Source organism: Hoplias malabaricus, chromosome 7 (genome assembly GCF_029633855.1).
Source record: "Hoplias malabaricus isolate fHopMal1 chromosome 7, fHopMal1.hap1, whole genome shotgun sequence".
NCBI lineage: Eukaryota > Metazoa > Chordata > Actinopteri > Characiformes > Erythrinidae > Hoplias > Hoplias malabaricus.
In genome coordinates, this window is record NC_089806.1 from 45,477,587 (window position 1) to 45,495,446 (window position 17,860).

Consider the following 17,860-nt stretch of genomic DNA (forward strand, 5'->3'; position numbering starts at 1 on the left):
TTAATAATTTTGTTATAATTTAGACAGAAAATCTTGTTTTACCAGCCCAGTCTTATAAATGTTATGTTTTGACATGTGTAGCATTAGTGTATTCTACAGAAGTATATTAGTAAAAATGACTGTATTATTCTGTTTGAATATTTACAGATAAAGGCAAACATCGTGATGGACACGAGTGCACATAAAAATGGTAGCACACTTAATATTACACTTTGTTTTGAACATCACCCTAACTCTTGTCAGAAGTTTATTTACCCACTATGGGTGAGAACTGTGATGTATCTTGTTCTTGGCTTCCTTATACTTCTTACATTATTTGGAAACCTTATGGTAATCATTGCTATAGCCCATTTCAAGCAGCTTCACACCCCGACTAACTTCCTCACTCTCTCTCTGGCTGTAGCTGACCTGCTTATAGGAATTGTTGTGATGCCTCCAAACATGGCACGTTCTGCAGAGTCTTGCTGGTATTTGGGGAACACATTCTGTAAAATACACAGCAGCTTTGCCATTTCATTGGGCTGTGCCTCTAATTTAAATCTTGTATTCATTTCAGTTGAACGATATTATGCAGTCTGTCACCCCCTGCACTACCACAGTAAAATGACTGCTCTTACTACTCTGTTCATGATTACTGTTTGCTGGAGTGTTTCCCTTGCTGTGGGATTTGTATACCCTGAACTGAATTCTCTAAGCAAAGGAGCTTACACTGAATTTTTTTGTGAGGGAAGCTGTGTGATTGTTATTGGACCCATGATAAGTTTGTCAGTTACAGTGTTCACTATGTACATCCCCTCATTTGTCATGCTGTGCATTTATCTGAAAATATATATTGTAGCACAGAAGCAGTCACGTATAGTTCATAATACTCTCTCTAGAGTGAATAAATGTAGTGGGCATCCCACTATCAGTAAGAATGAAAGAAAAGCCACTAAGACATTAGCTATTGTAATGGGAGGGTTTCTCGCATGCTGGGCCCCATTTTCTGTTTATAACCTCACTTTGACATTTTCTGGTCTCAGTGCCCCACCAGAAATGTTTGATTTGCTTTGTTGGTTTGTTACTATCAATTCAACCTTTAATCCCATTGTGTATGCATTTTTCTACAGCTGGTTTAGGAAGGCACTCAGGGTTATTTTGTTAGGCCAAATTTTTAAATACAATTCTTCAGGAATGAGACTTTGTTCATAGCAAATAATAATAATGTATTTTTTTCTGGGGCAGGAGAGTGGGCATTTGGTTCAGCTGTGTTCTTTCTTATGTGAGATACATGTTTATGAGTATACAATTCAATATTCTGTTACTTACTGAAAACTTTAGAATAAAAGGTTCCTGAAAAAAATTAACTTGTGAATGTTTGAGAGATATAGTTTAAAGCCAAATGTGTCTATTTAAGCACAGACTTTTAGGGGTTGGGCATGGATTGTTCATTCTCGTCTACTTGTCCTAGAAGTTATTCTCACATTTTTAGCCAGTTTGGTGTCAGTCTGTCCTATCATGTCATGCATTGTGATTACATTTGTGATTACTCCACCAGCTGCTTCCAGTTGTTAACTGACAATTTATAAGAACTCAAAAGGAGAAAATAAAGAGCAAAGAGAAACTAGGCAAATGTAGTTTTGCTGGACCGCCATTGGCCATATAGCCATTTTCATAGAGGTGTTTGTGGCATTTCAAAAACAGGTAAGCCCAAAACCCCTGTCATTGGAAGGTCTGGAGAAGCTTTGGTGCTTCATGTTAATGTCTTTGTTTAGATGTGGTTTCTATTATGTGATTGTGTTGTACAGAAAATATGGAAGGCAGGACTCGAGTGTGAGGCTCTGAGCGCTTTCTTGAGTTACTGAACTTTGACACGCCCATTGACGAAACCACGGTTCACACTGAAGAACCTACTGTTATTTGGTTCCATCTGGGAACGAATCTGGTTCGCCAACTAGTGTATGTCGGTGGAAACGTGCCGAATGGTTCCAAATTTAGTTTACGGACTAGAAATATTCTGTTTCCTTGTTGGTGGAAAAGCGCTATGCGAAATATGGCCGAACTAACAGCAGACGGTTTAGAAGCTCCATCTTGTGAAATATGGCTGAACTAACAGCAGAATGTGACATTCCTACTCATGCATGCGCGTTCAGCATTAGGAATCAGTGAGTCAGTCAGTCAGTAAACGAAAATGTGTCTTGCCACTGCCGCCCTGAACTGAATAAGGGTTACAGACAATGAATGAATTTACATATGTATGGGTAGATTTATATTGCTTCTGTAAAAATAGGTCTTTTTAATTGAAAATATGTGAAAGCAAGGATATACAAAATGTAACTTTTGTGCTTGCTGTTCTGTTTGTTGATAATGTTTTTTTTTTTTTTTGTTTATTCTGTATGCTTTAAGTCTGGGTTATAAATACATTATTTAAATGTAAGTCAAGCTGAAATTAAAATGGATCTTGTTTATTTTTCTGGCTTATATTTAAATCTTACATTGTGCCCCATAATGTAAAATTCCTAAGCCCAGTTCTTTCTGCTTTGTAATATTTATCAAAGTACAAGTGAAGTTTTCTTCATGTAAATATTTTTTTCCTTTCATTTTTACATATGCAACAGCCTGCAGGCTTTGAATAATTCTAATAACCCAATATATCACTATCTCATTGTGATATAATTACATTAAACAAAAATATCACTGTTTTATTGGTGCTATAAATTTCCCCAATCAGATATACGTGGATCAAACCATTTCATAAACAGGGTTAATTTTGTCAGCTGATTTTCATTTAGGTTTGGTCTTAGTTCTTTACTTAAATGTGTATTAGTTTTAGTCATTTAATTTTTTCTAGCTTTAGTTTATTTTAGCTGTTGAAAATTAAAAATAATTAGTCATTGATATCTATTAAATAAGAAAAAAGATTGCTTAATATTAGGCATGCAGTTTACATTTTTTTTTCATTTTAGGGGTATCATTTATTCCTAAGTTTCACAAACAATAACTTAATGTGTTTTAAAAGTAACATAATTTTAATGTCTATAATAATAAAGCAAAATGGCCACTTTATTCTACAACCAGAACCAGAAATAACTGGACATTTCAGAGCACTATCTGCCCCATGTCACAGGATGGTGAGGAAGAGAGATATTACTACTATTGGAACCTCACATTCATCGCTATAATCTTTGGAAAGAGTGGCAGATACAGAGGGGTGTTTTTTTTTCGTGCTGTGTGTGAAATGATTTCAGAGTCTGGTTCAGAGTTATCTGAGCAGAAGAAAATGAAATTGCAAAGGTGCAATAACTTTCATCGTTTTCTTTGTCATTCTCATTTAATGTTTATTTAGATCTCATTCTGTTTTTGTTGTGAAAAATACATCTTCAGCAAATAAAGTTATTTATAGTTTTCTTTAATGAAATTAACATGGGTTCTGTGCCTTTTACTTCCTCCCTGAATAACTTGTTTCTCTCTGACGTGCATAATATTGCAGAGTTAAATTTGTTCAGTTCATAAATGCACTACACATTCAAATTCAGTTCATCCATTTATTACCTATCTCATCTCAGTTAAGGCAAGCCATGTCACACATTAGGGCCAAGGGTTCACATGTTACAACTGAATTAATGGTAAGTGCTCACACACCCCCTGCCCTTGGTACTGACGGACCTTCATTCCAAGAGCAATATTTGCTTTTACACCTGGATGGTCCATTTGATCTTTGGCACATTTTTTTTTTTAAATGTGGACTTGTCTGAACCACAGCACATTTTCACTGTAGTTCATACCATCTGACATGAGCTTGGGCCTGTGGATTTCTAATCAAATAGCGTTTTAGCTTGCAAGACTTGATGCTGCAATGCAATGATGTTTAGAGACAGGTGTTTTCTGCAGTATTCCCAAGTTTATCTATCACAGTTTCATGCCAATTTCTCATGCAGGGCCATCTGAGTGCTGGAAGCTGGTACACCTGATACACCTTTAGCAGTGGTGACCAACATTCCTGAGTGCAGTACACAGCATAAATTCTTTGCAGTTTTTATTGGGAAATATTCATTTGCAGCAGTGAAACCCATCTGCAGCAGTGAAAACACACATACAAACACACACTAGTGCACTAGAGCCTTGAAGACACAGCCAGAGCTGCGGGCAGCCATCCCCACCCCTGGGGAGCAGTTTTGGGTTTGGTGCCTTGCTCAGATCCATCTCAAGGCCATGGATTGAAGGAGTAAGACACTCCCACTGCCCCCAATTTACCTCCTGGTTGTGGGAATTGAACCAACAACCTTTCCATCCAAACCACTGCTCTTTGTTATGTCTGTTATATTTACCTGCTTAAAGAGGAAAGATTTAAAATAGTGGAACTTAATGCTTATTATAACTTTAACTCATTTGCCTCAGTCCCAATTTATTTTGACTGTATTATAAGTGTCAAATTATAAATCTATTTATACTTTTCAAAATACTATCAGGTTGGTCAGTGAAAACTTTCAAAGGAATGTGTTCAGTTAATTTAAACTTGAAAATTTGCAAATCATAGATTCTTGTTTTTGTTGCTTGTTGTATTTTAATCTATTACAGGGATTGTGTAGAATAGACCACCTATGTAAGTCCATTTAACTAGTGGATTATCAAGGGACCAGAGTCAGAAGAGTGTTGTAGCAGAAACATGTTCGTGATACAAGCTCATGAGCCTATAAAAGAAAGCTGCCCTTTCATCAGAGCTTGGCTATGCCCCTGTTTACAGGCAGGGCTGAGGCTGGAAATTATATTAGAAATTATTAATGTGCTTTATTTCATATATTTGTAGTTATAGCGTGGTCACAAATTATTTTTAATATGACATGCATTTTTATCAATATATAGCAATATTGTAACATGAGACATTTGCTTAATATACGAGTAAAAAGACTTACTGTGTTTGTTTGACTCTTAATACATATATGGAAACATCATGATGGACATGATTCTACATAAAAATTGGAGCATACTTAGCATTGCTCTTTGTTATGACCATCATTCTAACTCTTGTCAGAAGTTTATTTATCCACTATCTTTGAGAATTGTGATGTATATAGTTCTTGGCTTCATTATCCTTCTTACATTATTTGGAAATCTTATGGTGATCATAGCTATAGCTCATTTCAAGCAGCTTCACACTCCGACTAACTTCCTCACTCTTTCTCTGGCTGTAGCTGACCTGCTTGTCGGAGGAGTTGTGATGCCTCCTGCCATGATACGCTCTGTGGAGACTTGTTGGTATTTGGGGAACACATTCTGTAAAATACACCTCAGCCTTGGTATGACACTTTGTACTGCCTCTGTTTTAAATCTTGTGTTTATCTCAATTGAACGATATTATGCAATATGTCACCCCCTGCTGTACCACAGTAAAATGACTCCTCTCACTACTCTGTTTATGATCAGTGTTTGTTGGAGTGTTTCTGTTGCAATGGGGTTTGGATACCCTGAGCTGAATGCTCTACACAACCAGCCTGAAGTTTGTTGTGAGGGAAGCTGTGTTTTACTTATAGATCCAATGATAAATTTGTCAGTAACATTGTTCTCTCTGTATATCCCTTCTATTATCATGCTGAGCATTTATCTGAAAATATACCTTGTAGCACACAAGCAGTCACGTTTAGTTCATAATACTCTCTCTTGCGTGAATAAATCCAGAGGGCAAACCACTATCAGTAAGAATGAGAGGAAAGCTACTAAGACATTAGCCATTGTCATGGGAGGGTTTCTTTCATTTTGGGCTCCATTTTCAGTCTACCATCTCACTGTGACTTTTTCTGGTCTCAGTGGTTCACCAGAACTGTTTGACGTGCTTGGTTGGATCGTTAATTCAAATTCTGCATGTAATCCCATTGTGTATTCATTCTTCTACAGCTGGTTTAGGAAGGCACTCAGAGTTATTATGTTAGGACAAATTTTTAAGTTCAATTCTGCGAGAATGAGACTGTTATCTAAGTAAAACGTAGTGTATCAACAACAAACAGAAGATTGTTCATCACAGCGCAGCATGGAGGACATTTAGTTTAGTGGTGTTGTTCTATGCTGAATGCATGATTTTAAGTAAATGCCAATTTTACACCTTATTTTTTTATTTATTTAGTTTTTTTTGGTCCATGCTGTCAAGCTGTGTTTGTGAAAGACAAATTGTTTTCTTTTCAAATGTACATTTATTAGTATTATTTTCCCCCCATTGGCATTAAAAACATTTTTCTGTTTCCTCAAGACTGCTTGATTATTGTTAAAAAATATGTTTACTACAGAATTAGTTAATATATTATTATGTATTATTTATTAGGCCTTTTTGGGCTGTTGAGTGGCACAGTCCACAGCCTACTTTGTCCAGGCTTGCAAGGTATGATCAGTTTTCCTGTCTTTGCCAAATAAAAAAAATAGTTGCCTAGTCTTAGCCACTAGGGGAACACATTCTATTAACTTTATAATTTTTTAATTTTTTTTTTTATTTTTACACATTGATGAATTTAGAAGAACCTAGGACTGTCTTCTTCATTATGCAGACATGGCTAATGCAGCCAGATGCTGAGATTTCCAAATAGACTTAACTGAGGCCTCATTCTATGAGCATGTTGAGGTTCATCATCCAAAACATTTAAAGTAAATTTTGATTATTTTTATAGCATTTTACATAATGTTCCAATGTTTTATGATGTGTTTGTAATTGAATGTAAGAACGAGACTTTTGTGAGTGAATGTTTTGCAGCTTAACTGAGGAAGTATCAAGGGATGAGCTTAGAGGAGTGATTTAGCAGAAACCTATTCTTGATACAGGCTCATGAGCCTATAAAAGAAAGTTGCTCTGTAATCAGAGTTTGGCTACGCCATTGTGTACAGGCGGAGGTAAGGCTGAAAATTAAAGACAGGATTGCAAAAAAATTACCCTGTGTTTAATAATTTTACTGCTATAACTTGTACCTGTTCAATCTGTTAAACTTCATGTTTTGAAATGTGTTTCAGTAATGTACCTTAAAGAAAAATAATACTTAATAAACATGTAAAAATTACTGCTTTTTATGTTTGAATATTTTCAGGTAAACACAAATATCGTGATGGACATGACTGTGAATAAAAATGGGAGCACACTTAACATTTCACTTTGTTATAGCCATCATCCTAACTCTTGTCAGAAGTTTATTTATTCGCTGTTTGTGAGAATTGTAATGTATGTTGTTCTTGGCTTTATTATACTTCTTACACTATTTGGAAACCTTATGGTGATCATAGCTATAACTCATTTCAAGCAGCTGCACACTCCGACTAACTTCCTCACTCTCTCTCTGGCTGTAGCAGACCTGCTTGTCGGAGGAGTTGTTATGCCTCCTGCCATGATACGCTCTGTGGAGACTTGTTGGTATTTGGGGAGTGTATTCTGTAAAATACACCTCAGCCTTGGAATGACACTTTGTACTGCCTCTGTTTTAAATCTTGTGTTTATCTCAATTGAACGATATTATGCAATATGTCACCCCCTGCTGTACCACAGTAAAATGACTCCTCTCACTACTCTGTTCATGATCACTGTTTGTTGGAGTGTTTCTGTTGCTGTAGGGTTTGGATACCCTGAGCTGAATGCTCTACACAACCAGCCTGAATTTTTTTGTGAGGGAAGCTGTGTCTTACTTATAGAACCTATGGTAAATTTGTCAGTTACCATGTTCTCTCTATACATCCCTTCTATTATCATGCTGAGCATTTATCTGAAAATATACCTTGTAGCACAGAAGCAGTCACATTTAATTCATAATACTCTCTCTCGTGTGATTAAATCCAGAGGGCAAACCACTATCAGTAAGAATGAGAGGAAAGCTACTAAGACATTAGCCATCGTCATGGGAGGGTTTCTGTCATTTTGGGCTCCATTTTCTGTCTACTATCTTACTGTGACTTTTACTGGTCTCAGTGGCCCACCACAGCTGTTTGATGTGCTTGGTTGGATCGTTAATTCAAATTCTGCTTGTAATCCTATTGTGTATTCATTCTTCTACAACTGGTTTAGGAAAGCACTCAGAGTTATTATGTTATGACAAATTTGTAAGATCAATTCTTCGAGAATGAGACTGTTATCTAAGTAAAGCGTAGTGTATCAACAACAAACAGAAGATTGTTCATCACAGCGCAGTATGGAGGACATTTAGTTTAGTGCTGTTCTATGCTGAATGCATGATTTTAAGTAAATGGCAATTTTACACCTTATTTTTGTATTTATTTTGTTTTTTTGGTCCAAGCTGTCAAGCTGTGTTTGTGAAAGACAAATTGTTTTCTTTTTAAATGTACATTTATTAGCATTATTTTTCTCCCCATTGGCATTAAAAACGTTTTTTCTGTTTCCTCAAGACTGCTTGATTATTGTTAAAAAATATGTTTACTACAGAATTAGTTAATATATTATTATGTATTATTTATTAGGCCTTTTTGGGCTGTTGAGTGGCACAGTCCACAGCCTACTTTGTCCAGGCTTGCAAGGTATGGTCAGTTTTCCTGTCTTTGCCAAATAAAAAATTACTTGCCTAGTCTTAGCCACTAGGGGAACACGTTTTATGAACTTTATAATATTTTTTTTCTTAGTTTTACAGATTGATGAATTTAGAAGAACCTAGGACTGTCTTCTTCATTATGCAGACATGGCTAATGCAGCCAGATGCTGAGATTTCCAAATAGACTTAACTGAGGCCTCATTCTATGAGCATGTTAAGGTTCATCATCCAAAACATTTAAAGTAAATTTTGATTATTTTTATAGCATTTTACATAATGTTCCAATGTTTTATGATGTGTTTGTAATTGAATGTAAGAACGAGACTTTTGTGAGTGAATGTTTTGCAGCTTAACTGAGGAAGTATCAAGGGATGAGCTTAGAGGAGTGATTTAGCAGAAACCTATTCTTGATACAGGCTCATGAGCCTATAAAAGAATGTTGCTCTGTAATCAGAGTTTGGCTACGCCCTTGTGTACAGGCGGAGGTAAGGCTGAAAATTAAATACAGGATTGAAGAAGGAAAACAAATGGCCATGCTTTTAATTATTTTGTTATTATAAATTTTTTATAATATATTCAACCTGTACCTGTCCAGTCTGTTAAAATTATGGTTTGAAATGTGTTTCAGTAATGTAAATTAAAGGAAAATAATACTTAGAAAACGTAAAAATCACTGCTTTTTATGTTTGACTATTTACAGGTACACACAAATATCGTGATGGACATGACTGTGAATAAAAATGGGAGCACACTTAACATTTCGCTTTGTTATAGCCACCATCCTAACTCTTGTCAGAAGTTTATTTATCCGCTGTCTGTGAGAATTGTAATGTATCTTGTTCTTGGCTTCATTGTGCTTCTGACATTGTTTGGAAACCTTATGGTGATCATAGCTATAGCTCATTTCAAGCAGCTGCACACTCCAACAAACTTCCTCACTCTCTCTCTGGCTGTAGCTGACCTGCTTGTCGGAGGAGTTGTGATGCCTCCTGGCATGATACGCTCTGTGGAGACTTGTTGGTATTTGGGGAGTGTATTCTGTAAAATACACTTCAGCCTTGGCATTACACTGTGTACTGCCTCTGTTCTGAATCTTGCGTTCATCTCAATAGAACGATATTATGCAATATGTCACCCCCTGCTGTATCACAGTAAAATGACTCCTCTTACTACTCTGTTCATGATCACTGTTTGTTGGAGTGTTTCTGTTGCTGTAGGGTTTGGATACCCTGAGCTGAATGCTCTACGCAACCAGCCTAAAGTTTTTTGTGAGGGCAGCTGTGTCTTACTTATAGAATCTATGATAAATTTGTCAGTTACAGTGTTCTCTCTGTATATCCCTTCTATTATCATGCTGAGCATTTATCTGAAAATATACCTTGTAGCACAGAAGCAGTCACGTTTAGTTCATAATACTCTCTCTCGTGTGAATAAACCCAGAGGGCAAACCACTATCAGTAAGAATGAGAGGAAAGCTACTAAGACATTAGCCATCGTCATGGGAGGGTTTCTCTCATGCTGGGCCCCATTTTCTGTCTACTATCTCACTGTGACTTTTACTGGTCTCAGTGGTCCAGCAGAACTGTTTGACGTGCTTTGTTGGATTATTAATTTAAATTCTGCTTGTAATCCCATTGTGTATTCATTTTTCTACAGCTGGTTTAGGAAGGCACTCAGAGTTATTATGTTAGGACAAATTTTTAAGTTCAATTCTTCAAGAATGCAACTTTTAGTAAAATGAAGTGTATCCACAGTAAACAAAAGATCATTCATCACAGTACAGGACAGAGGACATTTAGTTTAGTGTTGTTCTTTCTCATGTTGAACACATTATTTTAAGTATACATGAAATTAACACTTTTTTTTGTTAGTTTTTTGGTCAAAAGTGTCAAGTTGCTGGGAGTAATGACAACTTTTTCACTGGCATTAAAATTGTCCTTTGATTTACTCAAGACTGCTTGATTATTGTAAACACAATAATCTATTTTCCAGTTTAACAGATACTACTTTTTTTTACCTATTACAGGTTAGTTCTTTCATTATGAATAGGGTTGGTCTTTTGAGTGGCACAATTCACAGGCACCTTTAGCCAGATTTTGCAAAGCATTGTACATTCTAATACAAGGCATAGAAATCTTCACCTAACCTTAGTCAGTGTGGTGCCAGTCTGTCAATCCATGCCATGTATTGTGTAGACGTGGAAAATCTGCCAATAATCACTCTCCCTGCTGCAAGAATGGGTGATGCTGAGCCCCCTTATATGTGTCTGTGTGTGTACTGACTACAATGAATGTTTCTTTTTAACTTTTAATAACTAAATAATTTTTAGTTTTAAGCAGTGGTCAAATTGGTAGTAGAACAAAACACTGTCTTTTACTTGAAGAAGACTTGATTACTGCAGTCTGACACTGAGATTTCCAAATAGATTTAGACCCTCCACATGGATCTGGATATTTTTAAAAAATTAAGGTTTTTGTCTGCGTTTTGGCTTCCCATCCACATGAATACTATTTGAAAACTGATGTGTTCAAAAATGATCTCCAAAGGGGGAGATATTTGAAAATGGGCAAACAATAATAAACTTTTCAGAAACACTGACATCACATAGCATGTCTGTTTCTGTCTGAAACTCAGACAGCTTCTTCCTCCCTCTACAGTAGATTGCTTAATTCATAAACTAAACTGTACACACACAGACAGCAATAGATTACAGATTCATACCTATGAATAAAAATAAAGATCTAGATTCAGTAATTTCATGACTTGCATAGTGAACTACGTAGTGAGTATTGGGGTGATTTAGGAATAAACCAGTTTCATTCATGGTTTGTGGTGTTTTGATAGCTCTCTTTAAGAGGTACTACTTGACATAGCTGATAATGCAACCATTTTGTATTCATCCGCATGTGAATATTTTCAAAAATGGAGAGAGGAGTACCTCCATTACTGAAAATATTTGGATCCGTGTGGACAGGCCTTTAGCAGATGTCTCATGCCATGTGTGTGTTCAGGTTAATCCGCCAAAAAAATTGTAATTTTGCTGTTACTGCATTTTACAAAATGTTGCAATCTTTTATGAAATATGTTTGTAACTGAATATGAAAAAGAGATTTTGTGAGTGAATGTTGTGCAGATTAATTGGGGGAGTATCAAGGGATGGGCTTAGAGGAGTGATTTAGCAGAAACTTATTCTTGATACAGGCTCATGAGCCTATAAATAAAGCTTCTCTGTAATTAGAGCTTAGCTACGCCCTTGTATACAGGCAGAGGTAAGGCTGAAATTAAAGACAGGATTGAAGATACCAGAAAAAAATACTGTGTTTAATAATTGTTTCACTATAACTTGTACCTATCCAGTCTGTTAAACTTCATGTTTTGAAATGTTTCAGTAATGTAAATTAAAGAAAAATAATACTTTGTAAACATAAATATGACTGTTGTTTATGTTTGACTATTTACAGGTAAACCCAAAGATTGCGATGGACATGACTGTGAATAAAAATGGAAGCACACTTAATATTTCACTTTGTTATGAACATCATCCTAACTCTTGTCTGAAGTTTATCTATCCACTATTATTGAGAACTTTGACTTATCTTGTTCTTGGCTTCCTTATATTTCTTACTTTGTTTGGAAACCTTATGGTGATCATAGCTATAGCTCATTTCAAGCAGCTGCACACTCCGACTAATTTCCTCACTCTCTCTCTGGCTGTTGCTGACCTGCTTGTCGGAGGAGTTGTGATGCCTCCTAGTATGATGCGCTCTGTGGAAACATGTTGGTATTTGGGGAACACATTCTGTAAATTACACAGCAGCCTTGGCCTGACATTGTGCACTGCCTCTGTTTTCAATCTTGTATTTATTTCAGTTGAACGGTATTATGCCGTCTGTCACCCCCTGCTGTACCACAGTAAAATGACTCCTCTCACTACTTTGTTCATGATCACGGTTTGTTGGAGTGTCTCTGCTGCTGTGGGATTTGTATATCCTGAGATGAATGCTCTAAGCAGAGATGCTCACATTGATGTTTTTGTGAGGGAAGCTGTGTGGTTGTTATTGGACCCATGATAAATTTGTCAGTTACAATATTTTCTCTATATATCCCCTCTATTATCATGCTGAGTGTATATCTGAAAATATATCTTGTTGCACAGAAGCAGTCACGTTTAATTCATAGTACTATCTTTGAAGTCAACAAATCATCAGGGCAACCCACCATTAGAAAATCTGAGAAAAAAGCCACTAAGACATTAGCCATCATCATGGGAGGGGTTCTGTCATTTTGGGTGCCATTTTCTGTCTGCAGTCTCACAGTGACGTTTTCTGGTTACAATTCTCCACCACAAGTGTTTGATTTTCTTGTGTGGATTGTTTATTCAAATTCTGCATTTAATCCTATTGTGTATGCATTCTTTTTTAGTTGGTTTAGAAAGGCACTCAGACTTATTTTGTTAGGCAAAATTTTCAAGAATAATTCTTCGAAAATGAAACTGTTCATAGCAGCATAATGCATGTCCACAACAATCACAAAAAGGAAATGGGATGGTTAATTTCAGTACAGGACAGTGGCAATTTAGTTTAGCAGTGTTCTTTTGTGGAATAAATGTTTTTAAATAAACCTTTATTTCATAAATGACACCCTATGTTTACAAAACAGACGAGAGACGTTTTTGATAAAATTTAATTAGAATTAGAATTCATGTATTCTTGATTTTTTGATTATGCTTTTCAAACATAATTTTTTTGTGTGTACTTGTGAGTTGCTTGCTGCAGACACAAGATTGCTATCTTCCAGAATAGATGTTAATATATTAACACTAATTCTCCAGTCAGATAGTTATATGAGCACAGATGTTTATTGGGATGTAACAGATGGCTATTTTGGTTCTTGTAGTGGAAAAAAATTTAGCTCATTCTGAGACTTTTTGGGGCCAGTCTTAGGATACATGTCATGTATTGTACTTCTCTGTAAGCTACACTTAAATGTTTACTTACAATGAATGAACCATTCCAGAACAGGTGCATGATTGGTTACAAAATATGTAGGAATCACCATGTTTCTAAAACGCGCTCATTTTACTGTCCACCAGTTTCACTCGGTGAAACCAATGCTTCTTTTCAGAATTCCACTGATGTACCTTCCCTTAAAATGTATTAATTATTTTGTTTCTGTGTCAATTTGGGTTTTTAATAGGCTCAGTTTGCAACCACATCATTTCATAAGGTGATGGTATGATGTTTACTGTGTTTTAGATCTGCACAAGAAAAGGAACTGTTACAAAATTCAATTTCTTATGTATCTTAAATGTTAGATTGTTTTCTACTAAATCCCTCATGCCTGGACTTTCCATTGAACAATCAATAGTAGTATGAATAAATAAAACTATTACTATTCTATACCTTAAATATACTATTTCCTTCACTGAACAGCAACCATAACTCCCCTTGATATAATGTTAAACTTCACACCCACTGCCCTCAATATTCCTGGCAGTCATGGGAATAGAACCAATGACCTCCCAGTCCTAAGCTTTGTTCTCTAAACTTCAAATTGTGAGGTTTTGTTCTCCAAATGTCTCATACTTATTTTGCTTCTGTCCCAAAATTTTTAGTAGACCCCATATAAAAATGTTTATGTTTACATAATACAATCATGTTTATCATCCAAAACAGTAAAAGTAATTTCTTTGTGTTTATTGAATTAAAAAAACTTTTTTCTGGGTTTGGGGTTTGTATTTGTAGTGAATCTCTGGGATTTTTTAAAAAAGGCCTATGTGAGTGAGCTTGTTGCAGTTTAAATGGTGGGGTATCAAGGGATTGGCTTGGAGCATTGATTGACTAGAAAAGTATTCCTGACAACTAGCTCATGAACCTATAAAAGAAAACTGCTCTTTCATCAGAGCTTGGCTACGCCCTTGTTTCAGGCAGAGGTGAGGCTCAAAAATTAAAGGCATGTTTGATGTAACCAGGAAATAACGTGTCTGTATTCAATGTTTGTAATGGTTTTGTCACAGAATTTTCTTCTACCAGCCTGATAATCTGATAACTGTGATGGTTTTAAATATTTAGCAAAATTGGGACCTATAGAGAAATATTACTCAATATGTTAAAATGACAGCTTATTCCTGTTTGACTATTTACAGATAATCGCAAGCATCGTGATGGACATGAATAAAAATTGGAGCACATTTAACATTGCACTTTGTTATGATCATCATCCTAACTCTTGTCAGAAGTTTATTTATCCACTGTCTGTGAGAATTTTGTTGTATCTTGTTCTTGGCTTCATTATATTTCTTACACTATTTGGAAACATTATGGTGATCATAGCCATAGCCCATTTCAAGCAGCTGCACACTCCGACTAACTTCCTCACTCTCTCTCTGGCTGTAGCAGACCTGCTTGTCGGAGGAACTGTGATGCCTCCTGCCATGATACGCTCTGCAGAGACTTGTTGGTATTTGGGGAGTGTGTTCTGTAAAATACACAGTGGCCTTGCCATCACACTGTGTACTGCCTCTGTTTTGAATCTTGTGTTTATTTCAATTGAACGATATTATGCAATATGTCACCCCCTGCTGTACCACAGTAAAATGACCCCACATACTACTCTGTTCATGATCACTGTTTGTTGGAGTGTTTCTGCTATTGTGGGATTTGCATATCCTGAGGTAAATACTCTAGGAAAAGAACCTGAAGTTTTTTGTGAGGGAAGTTGTGTGATAGTTGTTGGACCCATGATTAATTTGTCAGTTTCAGTGCTCTCATTATACATTCCTTCTATTATCATGCTGAGCATTTATCTGAAAATATACCTTGTAGCACAGAAGCAGTCACGTTTAGTTCATAATACTCTCTCTCAAATGAATAAATCCAGAGGGCAGCCCACTATCAGTAAGAATGAGAGGAAAGCTACTAAGACATTAGCCATCGTCATGGGAGGGTTTCTCTCATGCTGGGCCCCATTTTCTGTTTACAATCTCACTGTGACTTTTTCTGGTCTCATTGGTCCAGCACAGCTGTTTGATGTGCTTATTTGGATTGCTTTTTCAAATTCTGTATGTAATCCTATTGTGTATTCATTTTTCTACAGCTGGTTTAGGAAGGCACTCAGAGTTATTATGTTAGGACAAATTTTTAAGCATAATTCATCGAGAATGAGACTTTGTTCATAGCAGAATGAGCAAATGAGTAACACTGATTAATTTCTATTCAGGATGGTGGACATTAGCAGTTTTATGCTGCACACATGTTAGTAAATAAACACTAACATCCCCTTCATTAACAATTTTAAGTACTAAAAAATGTTTGTTTTCTGTAGGCACCTGAATGTTTAATAACATATTTCCAAAGAAGTAGGGTTTTGTTAGTTTTTTTATTATTATTATTATTAGTAGTAGTAGTAGTAGTAGTAGTAGTATAAATTCAAATACCTGGGCTTTGTTCATTAAATTTATCTGATTTTACAGTAATTTCACATGCCTACGTGGTTGTTTTTTTATGTGAATTTTAAGTAATTTAAAATTTGATGCCTGCAGCTCACTTCAATAACATGGGCTGGGGCTTAAGATTGTGATTAAGAGTTAACAATTAGAGACTTTCCAAATTATATCATTTTTAACAATTCAAAATTCATCCAGCTGTGGCTGTATCCCTACACCGCAGAGGGAGCACTGCTCACAGCTACCTTTGAAAATTGCCAATTATTTAAAAACGAACAAACAAACAAACAAAAAAAAAACCACATTTATCAATGAAAGATTGTAAAGAATTTGGGTCTTTTACCAGCTGCTGTACATAATGTACAGAAAAATAATTCAGTAAAATAAAAAATATCTGATTTGTTAATTTCTTTGTATGTTTATTATTAACTGCCATATCACTCTAGTGCTTCACATTACTTCCTTCTGCTGTATTACAAGCAGAAAATTAATAGAATTGCAGCTGGCGAATGAGATTCACAGTTTCACAGATTACATTCAGCCATGGGATAACTAATTTTAATGGATTAATGGATTCAAATAGCATATATATATATATATATATATATATATATATATATATATATATATATATATTCACACACACACATACACGCACACACACAGGTCAGCCCTACACAAGAGTCACATAAGACAAAATTGTCCTAAGGCTTGAAATCTCAAATGAAAAACAGCAAACATCTCACTCCCCCAAAACTTTAGTAAGGTATCTTCAGTTCCCAAATGATTAAACAGTAAACATAGCAGGAAAGGTGATTTATCAGTGTTTTTGGAGTGTTACTGGTAGCGAATACTAAATCTATTTATACTTGGTAAGTAATATTAGATTATTAAATAGTAACTATTAGAAATCCTTTCTTTCTACTTTATTTGTTATCAAATAAAGGTTTGAGAGAATGATCTCATCAAAGGTTCTTGTTTAGTTTTTTCCTCTCCCTTGGGGCAGCTGTGGCCTTAAATGAAGTTTATGAAGTGCATGAGATGGCGGTTATTTTATTTTATTATTCACAGTTGAGGCAGTTTTTTTCTTTTAAACAGACACCTGTAGCTATGCTGGGAAATGAGGGTACAATTTCCAGATCATTGCATTCGTTGAATACTTTGTGCAACATTTTTGCCCTATTATAATATCTCATGAGTCTTTAGTCTAGCGTGAGAGTTACAAGTCAGTATATGACTTCAGTGAAGGGCTGGTGGTATCATTGAATGCTTCTACATAACATGACATATTGTTTTTGAGTATTGGTGCATTCATTTTCTGTAATTGTGATTCCGGTAGCATTTACTTCAGGTTATACATCAGTTACTTCAGAACCCAGAGTGTGATTGACTCAGAGATGTTCTTGGAGTGCTTGCATTGAATGGTAATGGCCCTCTGATTTAAACTCCTGAAGCATTACTCCATACATTCACATGTAAAATAGCAACAACGCCAGTGCTTACAAGAGAGCACCAATATGGAACTGATTCTGTTCCCACACTTGCACATAATTTTAAATCATTCTCTGCATTTCCACCAATTTACATAGTTTCCAGAACCACAAGTCCATTCCCACCTGGAAACATAGGATAGTATATTCACAAACTGTGATGTCATCTGTGAGACGTCAAGCTAAAAAAGCTCAAGAAAGCACAGCGACTAAAGAGTAATGGTGCAGCCAGCCCATTATCCACTTTCAGAAGTCTTTTTTTTTCTACACTGCTCTTACGAACAAGCTCAGGAGGATGGCTCTGGAACCATATTCCTAAAGACTCACTTTGAACTTTTTCATATTTATATGTGTATCACATATCTGTACTCAATGATCTGAACCCAATGGTAAAAGTGGACTAAACCATGACACTTTCTTGACTCTGTCAATTCATATAT

General features: G+C 35.8%; 6 protein-coding genes and 1 pseudogene across 6 annotated transcripts in view; all 7 read left to right on the forward strand.

Moving 5' to 3' along the window:
* stx7l (syntaxin 7-like) overlaps positions 1 to 17,860 on the forward strand; it is a 300,211-nt gene that overhangs the window by 183,102 nt on the left and 99,249 nt on the right. The gene's annotated exons all lie outside the window — the stretch shown is intronic.
* On the forward strand, positions 166 to 1,191 carry LOC136701700 (trace amine-associated receptor 1-like). Its single transcript, XM_066676350.1, has one exon. The coding sequence runs from the start codon at positions 166 to 168 to the stop codon at positions 1,189 to 1,191; it is 1,026 nt and encodes a 341-aa protein (XP_066532447.1).
* LOC136701535 (trace amine-associated receptor 4-like) lies at positions 4,931 to 5,956 on the forward strand. The gene has a single exon (XM_066676114.1). It carries the CDS (start codon positions 4,931 to 4,933, stop codon positions 5,954 to 5,956), a length of 1,026 nt encoding a protein of 341 aa, XP_066532211.1.
* On the forward strand, positions 7,062 to 8,036 carry LOC136701536 (trace amine-associated receptor 1-like). The gene has a single exon (XM_066676115.1). The coding sequence runs from the start codon at positions 7,062 to 7,064 to the stop codon at positions 8,034 to 8,036; it is 975 nt and encodes a 324-aa protein (XP_066532212.1).
* On the forward strand, positions 9,205 to 10,227 carry LOC136701537 (trace amine-associated receptor 1-like). The gene has a single exon (XM_066676116.1). It carries the CDS (start codon positions 9,205 to 9,207, stop codon positions 10,225 to 10,227), a length of 1,023 nt encoding a protein of 340 aa, XP_066532213.1.
* Positions 11,966 to 12,996, forward strand: LOC136702796 (trace amine-associated receptor 1-like; annotated as a pseudogene).
* LOC136702797 (trace amine-associated receptor 1-like) lies at positions 14,441 to 15,663 on the forward strand. The gene is made up of 2 exons (XM_066677933.1): positions 14,441 to 14,449; positions 14,632 to 15,663. Exons 1-2 carry the CDS (start codon positions 14,441 to 14,443, stop codon positions 15,661 to 15,663), a joined length of 1,041 nt encoding a protein of 346 aa, XP_066534030.1.